The 19,859-nt window shown below is 45.0% G+C and overlaps 1 protein-coding gene across 1 annotated transcript in view; it reads right to left on the bottom strand.

The window, feature by feature from the left end:
• The window catches only part of DPP8 (dipeptidyl-peptidase 8), a 27,793-nt gene that overhangs the window by 7,146 nt on the left and 788 nt on the right, over positions 1-19,859 (bottom strand). The window contains exons 2-16 of the mRNA XM_009321456.1: positions 18,670-18,782; positions 17,536-17,709; positions 16,494-16,662; positions 15,152-15,262; positions 14,638-14,766; positions 12,555-12,616; positions 11,405-11,505; positions 10,096-10,273; positions 8,613-8,772; positions 7,067-7,146; positions 4,874-5,026; positions 4,101-4,236; positions 3,153-3,298; positions 2,120-2,266; positions 1,184-1,336 (exon numbers count right to left, since the gene is read on the bottom strand). Coding sequence (XP_009319731.1) covers positions 1,184-1,336; positions 2,120-2,266; positions 3,153-3,298; positions 4,101-4,236; positions 4,874-5,026; positions 7,067-7,146; positions 8,613-8,772; positions 10,096-10,273; positions 11,405-11,505; positions 12,555-12,616; positions 14,638-14,766; positions 15,152-15,262; positions 16,494-16,662; positions 17,536-17,709; positions 18,670-18,782 — 2,012 coding nt within the window. The remainder of the gene's footprint in view (positions 1-1,183; positions 1,337-2,119; positions 2,267-3,152; positions 3,299-4,100; positions 4,237-4,873; positions 5,027-7,066; positions 7,147-8,612; positions 8,773-10,095; positions 10,274-11,404; positions 11,506-12,554; positions 12,617-14,637; positions 14,767-15,151; positions 15,263-16,493; positions 16,663-17,535; positions 17,710-18,669; positions 18,783-19,859) is intronic.

The raw sequence follows: 19,859 nt of genomic DNA, 5'->3' as shown, positions 1-19,859 counted from the left end.
ATCATTTCCCTTAGCTGGTTCACAGGACAAAGAGCTCAGCTGACACAAAGCGAGCAGCAGCTGAGACTATATAAGATACCTTCAGCATAGGTGACCTGAGATTGGTATAGCTGTACCAGCACAGTTAAGTTATTGCAAGCTCAACAGTCCAACAGTTTAAAGCTCTCTTACACAGTTCCAGAGAGGGAATATCCTTCTGTGCTCAGCTGACCAGGGTGACCAGTTGTTCCTCCTCACCCCAGCTCACGAGAACAGACTCTCAGATATTCCAGTAAAATTGGCCTACCTGAACAGCCCCACACTCCTCTTACATGCCAGGCTTCTTGGATGGCAAGCGTGTTCTGCCCAAAAGCACCCTGCTCGCATTAATGCAGGAAGCGTCATGGACAACACCACACCTTCACATCAGGTCAAGATTATGTCTGGCTCATTTGGAGCTGGGGGAAGCAAGCACAGTGATGGTGCGGTCACACCACGCTCCTTGGGGTGGTTACACTCAAATAAGACCACCACACTCTCCTGGGGAGAAAAGCTGCAAATTTGTGTGGAGAGGTAGGAAAGCGCAGCACTTAATTCCACAAATGCAATTTTCTGATTTGAGGCATCTCTGTCAGTATTGGGGCTGTACTGGTATCACTGTCTCTGGAAAGCTGAGTCCCGTAGCTGTACCAGTACAGACTCAATTTGAATACCAGTCCCAGACACCACCCAAAGCCTAACAGTGACAACAGGCTTACGGAGGAAGAGCATCTCATCCCCATGCTTCACACAGAAACACAAGTGGAGAGAACTGAAGAGACAACACAAGGTCACACAATAACTTATAACTGCTCTTGCAACACCCACTGACTGCTGGTTTTAAAAGGTACTGTGGCTTGTTAGCAGGCACTAGCCTTAAAGAGTGAATAGATTTTCATATCTGTCATCTGTGAAGTATCAAAAAAATAATCAAAGCCTGGAAGCCTAATTAGAAATACTGTGGAAGAAACGTTTGCTAGAAAAGCAACTTCTCTCTGAAGTCACCCAAATAGAAGAGTCTTGAAGAAAACAGCCAGAGCGCTGTGTCCTCACTTGTCTAGAGCAAGCTCAAAAGCCTGTGCTGTGAACACCCGTGGGAGGTCACAGAATTAAGGGAAAAATTCTGTCTGCGCCACCAGAATAAGTACTCGATGTATGAACATACCCTGAAGATATCTGACCTCTGCATTAAAGCCATAAGAGAGAGGTAGCCTCCATAGGACCAGCCATGAATGCCAACACGATCCAGATCAATGAAGTCATACTGCGATGCTAAATACTGCAGCCCTTCCACCTGGTCATCAATTTCTATTTGTCCCTGGGAGGGGAGAGAAAGAGGTTAAGTTTTATTAGTTCCAGCAAAAGTTACATTCTCAGGATTTCCAAAGGTAACCACCTTCAGACCTTTGCTGCTTCTGTTTGTGCAGCACCCAACCACACACCAGTACTCCACTGTGCTAGGCTTGTTACAGAAGATGACCCCTTTCCCCCATAAGACAATAAATACATGCTAACCCACCTCTAACTATCCTTTTCTTCATTTGTCTCCTTGCGTGGGGACAATTAAGATCTTTCAGTGTTTTCGCTTTTTGCTGTTACAAAAGCAAGGCTGCATTCTAGCTCTGTGCATGAAAATGCCATTCCCAACACACAGCGAGGTACACTGCAAAGCCAGCAGAGCCTGGCACAGGCCCTCCCTGCCTGTACACACGGCCAAACACACTCACCCTCTCCAGCCTGACACAGGAACTGCCTTAAATAGTAACCCACACTGTAATGAAACTATCCTGCTTCATGTGATCAGCAAAGCATATCTGGTGGAAGTCAGAGACCCCCTTATGAACCACCTCGCGTTATGCCTGCCAAGCTGGAGTTGGTTCGCAACCTCAAACCCTGACATAATCTCTTTCCCACATTGAACACCTTTCCTCCCTCAAATCCACAGTGCTCAACTATATGCAGTTCCCCTCCCCAAACCTAGGCAGCATCACACAGGCAATGCTGGGCATCTGTGCCAAATCAGTGCTTCAGCTCAGATAACACTGGGACTCAAACCTGCCTCTGGCTGAAAATGAAGAGCCAGACTCAGAGCTCCACTTACCATTTTGTATTTAAAGGCTCCTTCAAACTTCAGCCCTCGGTGGCAGGACCCCCTGTTGTCAATGACAACAACGACATAGCCTAAAGATGCCAAAGTGTTCAAACGGAAATACTTGATTCCTTTAAACCGATTGTTCACTAGCTGTACCTGGAACAGAAGAAGAGCAGTAACACAACCACTTATGTAATGGAATCCAGAGGTCACCTCTTAATCCAATTTCAGATTTTATTTATATTTCCTTTCCTTTAAATGTTTTATACATTTTTATAATGTGCAGTTTTCAAGATCCCTACTCCCTGCTGCAGGATTCGCTCTCCCTGCTTGTGGTCTGCTATGAAATAAACTCTCTTCCCTCAGTAACAAGCCATTCTGTGTCACAGATATGAAGAGCTGAACTGAGCTCCACTGCAGCACCAATGGGCATAGAGCAAGAGGGGCAGCTGCTGACAGCACAACCCAAGCTTGAGCCTGCAGCTCTGCTCTCTACTCCCTCTGTTCTTCCCCAGGAGAAAATCTTTCCCTTCACCAAGTCTCACTCCAGCTGCCTTGGACCATAGCAGGGCACAGTAGAGTTGGGGGAACCAAAGCAGGGCTAAGGGGCTCACCTTCTCCTCTTCATCAGTGGGGAAAAGGAGGACTGGGGAGCAAGCTCTCCTAAGCACACACAGTGCTTAATGGTCAGTGCTAACAGAGAGCTCCCCTCACATACACATGGGGGAAGTGGAAACAAAGAACAGGAGCCCCTACGGAGGAGGGGGAGATTGAACAGGGAACGGGGACTACCTGCACTCCCCTTTATCCCAGTTCCAGCTCTGCTACTCCATACCTATTCTCAGACAAGTGGCAGTGCCTCGATCTATGATCTGGAAATCATGACCGCTTATAGCACCTTTGGCCAAGCAGCTAGTCACCAAACAGGCAAAAAACTGCACGCTATCCTCAGCACAGAGCAGGAACTGTTCATACAGGACAGCAGTGGAGTGATCCAGGCCAGCCTGCCCCACTGCTGGCCACACCAACATGCCACACTCACCTGTGGCCCTCCATAGATGAAGAGCACAGTGGGGTACTTCCTTCCAGGTTGCAGATTGTGAGGTTTGTACATCATCCCATAGAGCGTAAACCCTGTGGAGCTCTCGAAGGAGAACACTTCTGGGGGAACGTAATCAGGAAGAGGGCCTGCCACAGGAGGGAACAGAGAGTCTGGTTTAACAGGGAATGGATGAATAACGCAGCTCTGCTCCAGCCCTGCCCCCATCACCAATCTCGCTGCAATCCCAATGGAGCTCTCCCACACTTCCCAGTGGATGTGACTGGCACCAGGCAGAGACTGGGAATGCCCCAGCCCTGGGGGAGCCTTCTCAGTCCTATCACATTCCCATCCCTGCTCTCCTCTGAACAGTAGTAACTCTTCTCCCCTGACACAGCCATTACAGGTATCCCATCCCTTCCTAACCCCACTTTGGACTCACTGCATTAATACATGGGAAGCATAGGATATAGAGTATGCCTTGGGGAAGGAAAGATGAAAGGGAATAGAAACAAAATGGAAAAATAAAAGCCCAAGAGCTGTCTCACGAAGACGTGAGTAGGAAGCAGCACACAACTATTTACAGAGTGTATGACCCTCCCCAGAGGCCCAGAGCATTATATATGCTCATTAGCAGGCATATAGCACAGAGTAAATGACTGCACTTAAACCCCTCCCCCGATGCTAAAACTGGCTTTCTACAGTTTCTACTGGCTCTAGCAGCAGAAACTTAGTAATTTCCACTCTAAATTCCATTATGGCCAGTTTATACCCATTCGTTGCTGAGGTGAAAATGTCACTCAGGTACCTCCAAGAACTCCTCACACAAACATGAGTTTCAGAGACAAGTCTAGTCACCCACAACAGCAAATCTCAAGCGAGCATATTCTGGGATATCTTTCATTCTGTGATGCTGGTTGTCCTTTTCCTGTCCCTTATCCATGCTGTTACCTGCTGAATCTAAAATGGTAGCCCAGAATTCCTTTGTCCTATGAGCTGCATCATCTTCAGGTCCTGTCAGCCGGTAAAGTGACACACAGTGTGGGTTCTTCTGATTACTGTACTTGCTGATGAACATGTCACAATCCTAGGGAGAAAAAGAACATTATCTTGAACTCCTCAGCGCGGAGGCACAAGCAAGATCACTTTTTTCTGCATTTAGATCTTTCAGAAGATGTTTATGGACCAAATTAAATCAGGAAGTTTGGGCTCTTTTGATAGCAGATAGATTCTGAGAAGCTAAAGTCCTTAGCAAAACTCAGATATTAACATTCCAAAGCCAAAAACACACCTGCAAAACCAACAGTGGCATGAGGACCTTGTCACAAATCCTCTTCTGGGTGAAGCATTCCCAGCTGAACGGGCTACTGCGCCAGAAACCTCGAACCCCACCCAACGCTGCCACAGGCTCATCTCTGGCAATTGCTCTACAGCCTGCTTCAGGCAAAAAGAGCCAAGCTCAAACAGTTTCAAACAATTCATCCTGGCTCCTTTTGCCTGAGGTGAGCTGAAGAGCAACTGAACCGGGAGGTCAAATCTGGTTTCCAGGGTGGGTTTATGCACTCACTGTACAACATACAGGAGCACACAACAGAGTGTAAAATCTATTTTTGTTATATTCAAATACAGCCTTGTCTGCTGATTGATGAAGGACAAGACTGCCAATAAGCCACAGCACACCCAGCCAGCCTTGCCTATACAGGGCCTCACAGGCAAACAGGTACCTGGCTGACACAGCAGGAGTGAGAGTAACCACATTCTGTCAGCCGCTTTACTTCTCCAGGATTCTCGTAGTTAACAACGTACAAGTGATGCTCTAAAGGTGAGTCTTTTGTGCCTTGAAAGTACACCACTTTTTTGGCTTCATCAACATAGATCTGTCAAAACCAAAACAACACATCCCTCAATATTGTTTCTTGCCAAAACAATACCCAGTTCTACTGCCTCCAAGTCTCCTCCCCCACCCCACTTCCATAAAGCTGAGTTATAGCCCAACAATCTGTAAGGAATAAGCCAAATGACTGTTCTTACTGTCCACAACTCTGTCAGTTATGATTTGCACTTCACACCTTGTTGCTCAGCTCTCTCATGCAAGTCCTTTACTTTTCCCAGTCTCCCCTATTTTTTGCTGTGTTAAATAGAATCATAGAATAGTTTGGGTTGGAAGGGACCTTTAAAGGTCATCTAGTCCAACCCCCCTGCCGTGGGCAGGGACATCTTCAACTAAATCAGGCTGCTCAGAGCCCCGTCCAACCTGACCTTGAATGTTTCCAGGCATGGGGCATCCACCACCTCTCTGGGCAACCTGGGCCAGTGTTTCACCACCCTCAGCGTTAAAAATTTCTTCAATCTGATCTAGCCTAAATCTACCCTCTTTTAGTTTAAAACCATTACCCCTTGTCCTATTGCAACAGGCCCTGCTAAAAAGTTTGCTGCCATCTCTTTTTATAAGCCCCCTTTAAGTACTGATAGGCTGCAATAAGGTCTCCCCGAAGCCTTCTCTTCTCTAGGCTGAACAACACCAACTCTCTCAGCCTTTCTTCATAGGAGAGGTGTTCCAGCCCCCTGATGATTTTCCTGGCCCACTTCTGGACCCACTCCAATAGGTCCGTGTCTTTCTTATGCTGAGGGCTCCAGAGCTGGCCGCAGTACTCCAGGTGGGGTCTCAGCAGAGCAGAGTAGAGGGGCAGAATCGCCTCCCTCGACCTGCTGGCCACGCTTCTTCTGATGCAGCCCAGGATGCAATTGGCCTTCTGGGCTGCAAGCACACATTGCTGGCTCATGTCCAGCTTTTCATCCCCAGCACCCCCATGTCCTTCTCGGCAGGGCTGCTCTCAATCCCTTCATCCCCCAGCCTGTATTGATACTGGGGGTTGCCCCGACCCAGGTGCAGGACCTTGCACTTGGCCTTGTTGAACCCCATGAGGTTCACATGGGCCCACTTCTTGAGCTTGTCCAGGTCCCTCCGGATGGTATCCCGTCCCTCAAATAACTCTGTCCCCCATTCTTTGTCATCTCCCCACTCTTCAGACCTTTTCCCAAATCACATATGATATAAACCACCCCAGAAGGAAATCAAGGCAGCAGCTGACTGTAAACCACTGCCATGTTAAATATTCCCCAGTTGTCCCTTCTTTTTGAGCAGACAGCAGAACAGATTCAAATGCAGGTCAATTTGCACACCTCCTTCCCTAACCCCGTTTCTAATTACCATTTAGGAAGGATTTCAAAGACCTTTACAAAGTCCAAACTAGCCAAAGAGTTCTCCTTGAACTGCTGTTTGATTCAAATGATCAAAGAATTCATCCAGCTCAGAGACAGAAGAGCGGCAACTTGGGGAGCATTCCCTCCCTCCTTGTGCCAGCTCACAGGCTACATGGAACGTAAACACTGTATTCTGCCTAAAAAGAGACAGGGCTAATAGATTTATGCTGATCCCTCCAACGAGTATCTCTTGATTCCAGGACAACAGTTGGACACCATCATGACATCTTGCTGCTCATGGAACATGTGGAATTTCCTCGCTGCTGCCTTGCGGTATTTTTGCTCCCTTCTCCTCCTCTTAAAGCCTTGAACTTAGTGGGGAAAACTCCTTGTTGACAAGGATCCACACAGGAACATGCAGGATAAAAAAGCCAACTAATGTTGCCTGTGTTGCTTTCCCACACTTCCAAAAACACAACCTCTGGTCCAGAATAGCATATCAGAGGTAGAGAAGAATGAAAGCACACTGTAGACCAAAAACACCCACATGATACATATGCTCAAACTCAATACCAGGGAGGGGCAAGGTCCACTCTTCTCAGGGAGCAGAGCCTCATGAATGTGACATGTACTGATCTGTGAGGCCCCAGAGACCACCTCCTTGCAGTGTGTGCTGCTTGCAGGATATCCATGCAGCAAGAGCGGAGACTTACATTGGATCCATGTCTGCCAAGCACTTCCCATTCTCCACTGGTAATTGCTATCTCCTCTTTGATGGGACACTTGAAGTCACCTGCAAATAACCAACACACAAACAGAGATTTTACACTTTTACATTTTACGAAACACAGGGTCACAATAATACTACTTCTTTCCAAGCTTTTTTACTGGACTAAACCCAAGAGCAACTTGCCTTTGCGGAAGACCCACACTTCTGCCAGCTCCCCAGACAAATGTTAGGGCTAGTACTATTTAACATTCTGTGAAATATATGTTAAAGGATTCACAGGATGCAACCCGAGGCCTGGACAGCTTGCTTGCTTTTTTTAAGTATTTTGTCACTTGCACAGAAATAGAGGTTTTATACTGAAAAATGGGTGTGCAAAGGGAATCTCAGGTGTGAAAAAATGTGGAACTTTGCAACAGGGTAGGGAACAACTCTGCTTTTATAAGATGGTTTCATTTCCCTTAGAATGAAGGAGATTTAGCGAGAAAAAGAAGTCGGATGCATTCAGAGAAATCTAATCAACCCAGGATATAATGCTATCTGGGGGGAAAAAAAACAACAGTTGCATGAAACTAGGACCTCTAGTAAAATTAAGTGTATTTTTTGTGCATGCAGAGCTCAGTAAGTGCCTTCAACACTCAGCAAGTAAATTAAGTATCACAGCATGAAACTGTAAATTAAAGAATACATGCTGTGGAAAAGCCACTCTGGGAGCTTTGCACACAGCTATATCATGCATCTGAGCAAGACCAAACTTTGACTGCAGCTCAGAAGCACGCGGTCCTTGAATTTTTTTTGCTTGAAATAACTCTTCCTCCATTTCCATTTGCAACAGCTGCCAGTAATTTTCTCCTACTAACATCTCTGTCTATACAGTAATACCATGATTGTTTTTAAGAGCAGAGAGGAATTCTCTGAATAGTTGTCATCATAGGTTTTGCTGCCAAGCACATATGTTCATTTTAAAGGGACTAACATGTGGGCCCACTCAGACAGGGAGGCCCTCTATGGACCTTTTTACAGTGTGTTCAAACTGTGCTCTTTGTCAGCCTCTCTGCTACCAATCTGCTTGTAAAAAGGCTGACAGGGACTATGCTGGTTTTACTTGCAAAATCAAGTCCTAAACCAGTGTGCATCTGTTAGATACATTGGACCCTGCACATCAGAGGTAGCCATGTTATTGCTATAATGATTAACCTCTGGCAAATTCAGCGCACAAACAGTCCCAACATCGACAAGGAAAAGCCAACTAAGTGCATTTCACAGTATCACAGGGAGCTTGTTTCCCCATCTGATTTTTTAAAACTTTTCCCTCTAGTCCATGGGGAAGAATCAGGGTTAAAACTAAGGCATGCTAAATACAGAATAACCCCTGTACAATTTCAAGAGGAATGACTGTACAGTGAAGTGCTTTCCTGGACAACAGCAGGAGTTTCCAATAAGACAATAATTCCTGCCACCTGGAAGGACACTTATTTCCTCACTAGTCAGCAGTACATGCCCAATTAAAGCAAAAGAATAATTTCACTTACTTGGAGCAGGGAGGCCTCCACACGACCGTTTATACTTGCTCTCCTTCAAAACCGAGATGACTTTGTATAGGTGCCGGAATCCTGTTTTACACTCAGAGGCAAAAATGAACTCTATCTCATCTTCATGGGTTTGAGGGAAAACATAGAAGATATCATGGATCTGTGGAGACAGAGCAGTGGTTTATTGTTATCAGCAGCACTTTGGCACTGAAGTCACACATAATAAGTTCCTCTTACTGCTCAACACAGTTCACACTAGCAGGGTGCAGCACTGTCCCTTACTGGGAGAACCAGTTATGCTTATGAGTCAGGGGGTGTCTGCAGGCAGGGGCCACATATGCTGCACAGCTCCAGGCTTTTTGCTAGTCTAACTCTAACTTCTGGCCACCAAAGTAATTAAGTAAATTTTTCTGCACCTGCCTTTCTAGCTTAGATACAGAGTGGGTCCAGCTCTGCAGACAGCATATGAGAGCCACCCAGAGAAGCCAGAGTTCAGTGGCCTCCTCTGTCCAGTGCTGTCTGGAAGCCCACAAGTGAAGGGTTATTTAAAGAAAGATGAGCTGACATCATCTTCCCACTCATGAAGATGCCAACTCTTGCTTCAAGGGACAATCTTTTGAGGGACTGGGGGGCATTTATCTGTACAGTACAAGCTGCCAGTCAAAAACCACTCCAGCCAGCGAAAATAATGGAGAAAGGACAAGTCATTGCACCATCCTGAAACCACGCACACTATTACTAAGGAGAAAACATGGTATCAGAGAGAGCACTCGCTGTATAGAGATCATTCACTAGAAGGCTTTGTGCAAATGCTCTCTGCTGAAAGATCCAACTACCTGTCAGTGATCAGGCCTTCCTGCACCCTGGCACACCTCCAACGGGATGCTATTTTAACGACATCGATCTTTATCTGCAGATGTGTGAACAGCACTCATTTTTACAGCATTAGCCTAAGCACACCGGTGTCCGGTCTCACAGCAGAGGCCCTAGGGCACACCTCCGAGAACATTACACACAAATCTATTTCACTAGACCATATGTAGTTAAGGAGGGGTTTTAGTGACTGTTAGCAGACTCTGGGGACTCGTTCACCCAATATCAGCTAGATAGATCTTTGTTGGCTGAAGAATACTTTACCTGTTGGCACTGCGTTGGTGAACAACTGGCACCAAGAAGCCGGAGGGCGTCAGTGGGTAACACTGCAGGCAAGGGGCTGCTCTGAAATGCCAGAGCCCTGGGCTCTGCTCCTAGCTCTGTCTGACCACTGTGCAGCCTCAAGCAAAGCAGCTCTGCTTTCACATCCCAAATCTCTCTGTTCTCTACATACTGTGAACTCTTTACAGCAGGAAGCACAGAATATGCACAGAACTTGTACAATGGGAAAATTCTCCTAGGCAGCACAGTAGCACCAACGTTGCTCAAGTGCTACAAATAGGGTCTTGAACAACAAGCTGTCAGAGAAGGCTGAAATTCATATTCTTACATTTATCCAGATGTCTGTTGTTTCTTCATAAATAATGAAAGGTGTAACAGAATCTGGTACAGCATCGATAAGTTTCTGTCTTTCCATTGCATCATCTTCTGTGGGGATGAATAATGCAGGAGGGATCAAGACTATCTGAAGTCGAGTTTGGGAGCGATCCAGTAAAATGGACCAGATGCTGTTGAGGAGACAGATATTAGAGAAAATAACATGCAACCGTAAGTATTAGACAGGTCTGAAAATCTTGACAGACACTCATTAGCACTAGGCATTTTGAGGCAGTCAAGAATGTTCAATTTCAGATTAAGCACAAAGCCACATGTAAAATGTCACCCACATAAACAAATCTCTTCCACAACACAAGAACTTATTTCACTTCATTTCAATATTGCGTAAGCACTGCCGGTTCAAAAGTTTAATTAATTCTGTTCTCCCAGATTTGAACTGTGCTTTAGGGGAGAAAGAGAAGAGAAAAATCAGATGGAACAATGAAACAGAAAAATTTCAATTTAAATTTCAGGATACTTGTGAAAATACTGATGTTTTAAATCTATACCTGACAAGAGAATAATACTGGCACCTAAATGGACTGGCAGCAGACCCTGCCATACTTCTGATGACTTTACATGTAGCTCTAACAATAATTCTGCAAAAAGCAAGATAATGGAGCAAATGTGTCCCTGCATTTCTTCCACATTTGGGGGGGCGGAAAGAAATAAATGAAAAAGGTGAAAGCCATCTTTAGATTCAAGAACTGGAGAAGTACAATTCTGGAGAAACTTCTGGTGAGTTAGAAACACTGAACTACATCATCTACAGGGTTAAAAATGACATGCAAATGTAAGTAGCACTTACAGCAGGTTTTCTGATCAGTAAGTCTGGTCAGCAAGGATGGTCCAGTGGTTAGGGCGCTAGCCTAGGGCCTGGGGGACCTGGGCTCATTTCTCTCCTCAGCCACAGACTTCCTGTGTGACCATGGCAAGTCACTTAGCCTCTCTGGGCTTCAGTTCCCCATCTGTAAAATGGGGATAATAGCACTGCACTCTCTCTCTCACAGGGATGCTGAGAGGACACATACATCAAAGGCTGTGAGTGCCCAATACCAAAGCAGTAGGGCCAGGTACCAGAGAAAGAGACAAGGAGGACTCTGTTTTGGTTTTTGGAAAAATCGTCCCCTTTGCACAAACAAGTTCGTAGCAATGTAAAATTGAAAGCAGGCTGAAGCTTGAAGAAGACAGAGACCACTACATTCTGCTTCTAACTGTATTGCCCCAAACCCTCTAAGCAGAGATAGGATTAACATACGCACTATTTTCCTTCTGGCGTCCACCCAGCTCTAGCAATGTACTCTACTCCTTCAAAGAGGATCTCGAACGGCTGAACTAGCTCTTTATCCACAACATCTGCAATCTGTTGACAAAGCAGCAATTCAGTGACACTGAGATGAACCCCCCCCAACCAATTTTCATGCACGATGAGAGTCTGGACACAGAAGACTTCTTCTGTGCAGCTCATGCAATTTAGATTGCTCAGCCTTTGCAACACAGGGGATTCAACCCCTTCTGTAGCCAGACACCAGCATAGTAGGAGAGCTGCACACTACCAGCACAGACAGGGCTGGGACTTGAGAAATCTGGATGCTGCTCGCAAATCCATCGTTCATCTCGGACAAGTCACTTGAACACTCAGTTTCCCCCTGTAAAGGGGAAGTGATCTGTACCGAGCTATTTTGTAAGGTGTTTTCATCGGTAGATGTTGAACATCCTGTGTGACATCCAGTTATCAACGTGGTTCTAATTTATGATATGCAGTTCTGCAGTCTCTCCCTGCTGGGACTGGGAACAAGTCACAGCAGTACCCAAAGGGTCCTGATGGCTTTCCCTGCCTTTGCTGGCTGACATCAGCATCGCTACACCAGCAGGTGACTGTTGATGGCTGAAGTAGCTCAAGAGTAGAGAGAATCCCAATAACGTATGGCTGCTACTGTATCTGTTTGGTAAGATTAATTTCCCAACTGTCCGAAGATCTTGGACTGGGCTATGGAAATTTCTGCATCTGTTAAAAAATCCCGGGGTGAAAGCAAAGTTCATCTGTTTCCATATGTTCATGCTTTTGTAAGGTGATATATTCTCTTTGCAATCAAATTTTCCCAATATCTGCAGCCAATCAAGAGATCTGTCACATAAGAAGGCCTAACCATCCACACCTAAAATATTCTGCTCCGCAGCTGAGTTCATAAACCAGTAGTAGGGAAGGAAAGCATAGCCTTGAGAAATACTGCTGCACACACAGACACCAAGTATCTGCACAGGAATGAGCCAAGTGCACTGCCTCCAGAGAAGCCATTAAGCTATCACAACCAAGGATGTTTATGTGTACTGAGCTGGAAAATGAATTTTACCAAAAAAGAATCACAGAAATTGTATTTATTTGGAAAACAAGCAGAACATAGAACTTACTCTGCCTTCCACATTGATTGTCACTTCAGATATCTTGAAAGTGACCTTTGGATTTGCTGTACCTATAAAAACAGATGTTAGCAGTCAGGCACCAATTGTTTGCTTCCAAGAGGGCAGACTTGAACTGTGGGTTATTGTGGTGTTATTCATGCAGAACTGGGAAAGGCAAACAGCAGAATGCTCTTTGATCAAATAGCCTACTTGCATGTGTGAGAGAGCACAGAAGCAGGCAGGGAAAAAAGAAACTGAAAACATGAGGCAGATTCAGTGGATGTAATCCCGCAAACAGATCTCATCAAGAGCCATGCTACTGACACAGTCAGTCTTCTCTCCCACAGTCAAAGGATGCACATACTATTTGGAAGTAAATGCTCACGAGTGATCAGGATAGCAAAGCAAGCTTTGGTTTACTGTTTGGCTGTTATTCTTAAGATGGTACATAGAAAGTGATTCAGTGCTAAAAAGCATCTGTAAAAATTAAACGGTGAAAATTAAACGCTTAAAAACCTATTGCCATGACTCGTGCAGTTAAGATAATAAAGCTACATATTTGTGTTGAACACTGAAAATCTGAAGTTAACTCTTTACACAAAGCAGCAACTCATCCTGCTGTACAGCACCTGCAGTGCTAAATGCTGGGGCCTGCTCCACAGCAAGAAAAGATGGACTATAAAGAATAAAGCCGCTGCCAGTTGATCCAGAAGAAGCCACACGTGGCAAATTCCATGTACTCTGAATATTCTCAATGCTGCTGTGAAGTACTCCCACTTCATCAACCCGGTTTATACACAAAAACTAATGCACTGAGGTGAAACAACTTGCCTTGGGCCACAGTGCTGGCCTATTTAAATACTTACCTTCTCCCTGAGAAGAATTTTCTCCGCTACCTCAAGCTTTGCCCTCATAACAACCCACAGAAAAGGGCTAGTGCCCCTGCAGCTCAGACTGGAAACTAAGGCCCAGACATTAAAACCTAGTTAGTTTGTTTTTTTTTAAAGGGATTTGGGCTTTGGTTGGCTCATTTTCCTATACTGCTGAAACTTAGCACTGAAAAAAGCTATGACAAAATACCTTCAGAAATCTGGGTGTACACAAGCACTGAAAAAACACGAGGAGTCATGTCTTGCTTCCCAGGCTAACACTGAGCCTTTCTTCCTCCTTGAAACAAGTAGTAAATCAGGATCATAAGCAGAAAACTTTTCCCAGTGGATCAGGGAATCTGCAAGATCTGAATGAATTCCACAGCTTAGGAAGGTCAGCCAAACAGAAGATATTTCTTCAAAAAATTAAGATTTCAGGAGTGAGGAAGGAGAGTGAACCACTGTTATCTGCAAGCAACACGCCCTGCCGTAACAGCAGGGAAATCTCAGAAGAACAAGGATCGGACTATTCAAATTTGCCCCGTGCACCTGACACATGCCAGTGAATCAGCCCCCAGCAGGTCTGCATAAGTCCCACTTCCCTGCTTCCAATGGCACTCCACTTAATATGCTTCAAGCCTGCCCTCACCCCTTTACTGCTGAAGCCTCCAGCTCATTTACTGTTTGAAAATATGACAGCAGGGAGCTTTCCTGGTAGGCTGTACGCACGCTGAGTTTGTTGTTCAAAGTCCAAGAGCAACACGGAGACCAGAGCCCTTCAGAACTTAACTACCAGGGCACTGCCAGCAGCTAAACAGAAACCCTCCCAAAAAATCAAAAGGCCATAATTCTGCAGCTATTCCCTCAGAGACACAGGGCTGTAATGAGAATCAACCCCTAACAACTCAGATCTGCCAGGATCTGAGACAGCAGCTCCAAAATAGTGACAATCAGATAGGGTTTCTGCCAACTCCTGAGACACCCAGTCTCAGAGCTCCTAGTAAGCACATGGCTGGAATATCAGCACAGTCACCAGTGACTAATCTAACCTCCCCAGCAGCATTTTCCCCAAACACATTTCCACCACCTGGACACCAACTCAAAGACTACTCAACACCGCTCCAACAACCCCGTGCTCTAGGCTAGGAGAGTCACTGCTGTCAGGCACAGGGAATAAAATATGTGTCTCCCAGAAACAGAGATGTAAGGTATCAGGGTCTCACCAGTTTTGGGGTACCGGAAGGAATCTGTTCTTCTTGTCTCCAGCATGGGCGATGTGACATGAATAATTTCCACCTCTGACTCATCATTTTCTTCATAAAGAATTTGAAGAACTTTACCCCCATTCAGTGCTGTAAATGAATTAACATTTTCTGGTCAGAACAGCTCTCATTATCAGTTATTGCAGGCATCAACATTCTCTCAGGAGCACAAGCAGGTTGAAAGAATGAAGAAAAATCCAACCAAGTGTGCGATTCATGTTTCATTAAGCATAACATTCTGAGACTCTTACAACTCCTACCACTGTTGTGAGAATGAAAGTCTCTTCCCCCAGTAACATGTGCTCACAAGGCCACCGTAACATGCCCACCGTTGCAGACAGTTCAAAAGGAGCTATAACGTTCCTATCTTGCATAAAGACAAGTAACAGAAAAAAAAACCAACCTCTGCACTGGACAGCACAGCAGGGGGGCCACTACTTGGGCCTGTCAGACACACTGGATCCACCACACTTACTTGGCTGTGCCTTTGGGCTCCACCAGTAGCCAGTGTATCTGTCAAACTCCTCCTGCAGCACGAACGTAGCCACACCAGCAGATTTTGGATCCTCCTCAACATTGGCCAGTTCTAAAAGAAGACAAAAAAGTGTTCATGATGTACTGCAGAATCAAACCAGTTCTGCATTATCCCAAACACGGCCCAAGTTCACTCCCCAGGAACAATTACACAATAATAAATCTGACTTCTCAGCAGATTTGTTTTCTGCTTCCATCCTGCTCTGTTGATTTATTTACGGAGGATCTAATCTTCTCTGACATGGCAGCTTCTTTTAGGAAAGGAAAGCCATCCTCCCTTCCTACTCTACCCAATTAGTCTCTCAATTTTCTATGTACTAGTCGAAGAAAGAAAATGTTCTCTCTACCTGAGCTCAGTGAATTGGAACCACAACTTTTAAGAAAAATCAAAGAAAAAAAAACCCCACAAACCTTTCTGAACAACTGAGACTGAAAATATCAACATTCGGGAAAATGAAAGCATCAGCATTTCATTCACTGTACAAACCAAAAGTAACAGACTTACATAACATCTCAACATGATGACATATCCATAGGGCTTCAATATTTTTCCTGTTACCCTGGAGGTAACTTAGCAGCGCTCCATAAATAATTATCATCTGAGAAGGAGTCATTGCTACAGTTTATTTTTAATGTACTTACATAATATTTTAATATTTAACATTTAAATAAGCTAAAGCATTATTATAAAGTGTCAGAAATTTTAATTTAACTAAAATTTAAATGATATAGTTTAAATACAAAGTATGATTTAAATAAAAAATGCAATCGATTTTTAAAAAGTGTTTTATCAACAATTTCCCATTTTCCTTCCTCCAGGATACATGTCTAAAATAGAGTTGGAGAGGGTAAGAAGCGAGGACCTAAGTGACTGAGTATGAGGGGCCAGCAAAAGCCACAGTCATATTCAGAAACTCTCTATATTGCTTCTAAAAGGCCTGCAGCCTGATTTCACTGACAGAAACTTTCCTCCAGCTCTATTCCACCCACAGCTCCTCCACACAAAAAAGGCTGTTCCAGTAAAAAGGAATGTGCTGTGTTTCAGAAGAGCCCTTCCATGTGTATTCAACAAATAACTCACTTTGCCAGATTCCACAGTGCAGGGAAAAGAATCATCCCACAATATTTGCACTAGAGAAAACACATAGAATGTGACAAACAAGGTGGAATAAACAGCATCCATTCCCCCAGATTTCAGAAGAACCCCTAGTGCCATTGCTTAATTCAGTCTAGCAAGAACAAGTGCAGAGGAGGTACAGAGATTTTAATTCAGGATGCATTACCATTGTGCACAAATGTTAGCCTCCTTTCTTCTCTGGTTTCTATATTAGATATCCATATGTCATTGCTATGGATAAATGCAATCCAATTTGGATCAGCTGGACAAAGCTTGGGATCCATACGGATATTTGGACAACTGGTCTCTACCAGAATGGGTCTTAAAGGCTGTTGCTGTTTGAAAGGAAAAAAACAAAGGCACAGTAAACAATGATTACACATGGACACTTACAGAAACTAAACTGGATTATCAGAAGGTCTCTAAGACTACAGTAGTGTGGACACTGACTTCAAATACACAGGTTTACAGCAGAGGAATCTATCAATTTTAAACACAGAAAAATACTATGCAGGTATTTTATAGGGAAAGTTGTGCTTCTACCATGGTTGCACAGATCCCTCTTTCACCAGTGCTGAGGATTAGCCACAAATCAGAAGGCAGCTTGCCTAGAGAAGCCTGGCATACTCTTAAAAACAGCACCCTAAAAAGAGGCTGGCAGAACATACAGTCTTGTCCTCCAAAAGCAACTCAGGGTACAGTAAATTCCCCCTGACAACAGGGTTAGACAGACATCAGGCATTTGTTATAATAATAAGAAATTATTTCAGCTTTGAAGTCCAGCTTCAGCACCAGCAAAGTAAAGGCTGCTTGTTCTGCAAGTTATACAGCCAAATCTTGTAACACATACAGCACTGACTGCTGAACAGTGACCTCTAAACGACAGCTTGGGAACAAAAGCTGCCTCTGATGTGACTTCTGACTACATGAAAGAGCATGGAGCATCACAGCCTTTGTGCTGCTTTTTATTGGCATTGCTACTTATGAAAAATCAACAAAATCTGGTGTCCTGCCTTGCTGCCCTGGTTTCTACCATTTCTTGTAATTCTCCATCTGAGTTTCTACAGCCATGGAAATGCATGCCTATGGAGGACTTCTCTGCATTTCAAGGGTTGTCAAGGCTACGCTCTGCTTTTGCTCCAAGCCAAAGGAGCTTCTAGCCAGAGGAAAGTAGTACTGCAGAAAACAGGAGAGATGAGTAAACTCACAGTGAATCCATGAGGGCCTCCATCTTTTACGTGATAAATTCCACTCCCAGCCTGAAACAGAAAGGTACCGCTTTCTCGGTGGTAATCATAAGAGGCAATCCCAATGGTGCCAATTCGCTTCCTCTCCCGTAGCAACTCCTCTTCACGAGAGTACATCCCGTAGTCCAGGATGGCCTGAATACGGGCAGAGAAGCACAATCAACACCTCTGCTCTGCATACCTTACTATACTGTCAGAGCGCCTCCGCATGCCAAGCTTCCAGGAGCAGAGGGCTGTGCAGACACCCTCCTCCTCCAGAATCCTGCTGGTGGCTAGAAGCCCGCTCCTGCTTGTGCCTCTGCCATCAGCACTTGTAGATGCAGGCCACGATCGGATCCTACACAACTGTAAACCGGATAGCCACTTCTCCCACAGCAAGGCTGGCATTATTTCCAATATACACTTGTATAAGAAAGATCAGACTGAACGTCTGTCATTTCTAGAATGAGCAGGAGTGTCTTTGCTAACTTTCACAAAGATATATGGTGACTGGTCTGGTGGGAGGAGAGCACAGCATGAATTTTATGTTTGGCTGACAGCCTCAGGAAATAACATGGGAAAGAACACACCTAATTCCACAAGGGGTTTGTCCCACCTCCTCCAACCTGCCACAGTGCATGGGGTGGGACTGGTGCGGGCTTGCTGTGCACAGAGGTGAAAAGGGGACACATGTCCCAGTGAGTGGGAAAGGAATCCTCTGCTCCAGCATGAGTCACAGAGCCACTGACTGATCCTCAGGGGGACTCATCACTTCCCCCTGGAAGACAGTGATTATTGGAGACTACAGGCTCCTTCAGCAATCCCCAGGATCTCATAGCAGAGAATATGATGCAAATTAGCACTTGCAATCTCTGCCGGCAAAGGAGGAATCATCCAGCACATACAGTTTTTATGACACACAGAGGCTGTAAATCCAAACACTGATGAGAAAGCTGTGCTTGTTTCTGAGATGGCTGCAGAGTTAGCCAAGTACAAGGAGAATCTTAAAATGTTTAAGACAATAAACTCCAAATTTTAATGATGGCTTATAGGTGCAACCCCAAAGCCTGTGTACTTGCTACACTTCCAAGAAACAAGAAAGAAATCAGGACCTACCGGAAAAAGATCCAAAAGAGGCTTCCAGGAAAGCAACAGGACGGCAGCTTTGTTTATGGTTTTGGGAATTTCAGAGTAGAAGAGCGTATTCTCTCTGTTCTCCCCAGACATTGCTATTGTGAAAGTGAGAAGAAAAAAAAAAAAAGGTGTATTAGCTTTCTGTTAATAATCCAAACACTCTCAAAGGATACCAAGGAACGGTTTCACAGGCCCTTCCTACCAGAGAAAGTACTGACAGTCTCCGCACTGCAGCCTCGCTCTGGGAATTCCCTGCTTCACAGAAATGCAAGTCACGGAGAAGGCAGAGAACAAGGAAATATACCCAGGCCTACCCCATGCTGCCTGAAGCATATCTGCGTCTTCCTGAAGGCTGGGGGCCCTTTTATTTTGTAAGCTTTTAAAATCAAGGAGGGCCCTTCTGCTAATTCCCCTGGTTGGAATACAGCATGATGCCGCTTGTGTTTCAAAGATAATGCATCTTTAGAAAGGTTTGAATGTCCCTTTCCTACTCCTTTCCCTCAGTGCTATTCAGATTTCTGAAAGCTCCTGCCAAGGCACATGGGGATCAGCCCAGAGGGAGCCAGATGTGCCCCGGGGAAGGCCAAGTCTAACCTATAGCTCAGGAAATGGCACATAGGAAACCAGAGCTTATCTCAGCTGGGGTCAGCCTTAATCCACCCTCAATGTGCTTGAACTCAGCATCATTCAAGGATTATGACCCCCATCCTCTGAAAAGGGACAAAAGAGACAGATGAGCAGCTTTCCGACTATGTCACTGCACAGCACATGCAAAGACTCTGGGAATCACAAATCAGAGCTTAAGCAACTAGCCTGAGCAGCAAGCACTGGGGCTAGAACATGGTTCTGGCTCCTAGGCTTTTGCTCTGGCCATTGCTTCTCCTCAACGCAGTTTTTCATGGACTTATGTTCAGCTAGCACAGCTTTTGACAAAAGCATTCCTCTACCACAAGGCCTGCTCCAAAAAACTACCCAGAAGGTTGCTCACAGTATCATTTACAGTGCCAAATCACTTCAAGCACAGTGGGATGCAATTTAGAAATGCAGATATATCAAGTGAACACTAATTAGTGAAACAATGCAGAAGTGAGGCACTGAGGCCAAGAACAATAAATTACCTTAAGTTCTTCATTATCAAGACCAAAATTGCTGAGAAAAACATTTAATCTTTC

Source organism: Pygoscelis adeliae, unplaced genomic scaffold (assembly GCF_000699105.1).
Source record: "Pygoscelis adeliae isolate BGI_AS28 unplaced genomic scaffold, ASM69910v1 Scaffold13, whole genome shotgun sequence".
NCBI classification, from domain to species: Eukaryota; Metazoa; Chordata; class Aves; order Sphenisciformes; family Spheniscidae; genus Pygoscelis; species Pygoscelis adeliae.
Note: the sequence above shows the minus strand (reverse complement) of the source record. Positions and strands in the feature narration are given on the sequence as shown.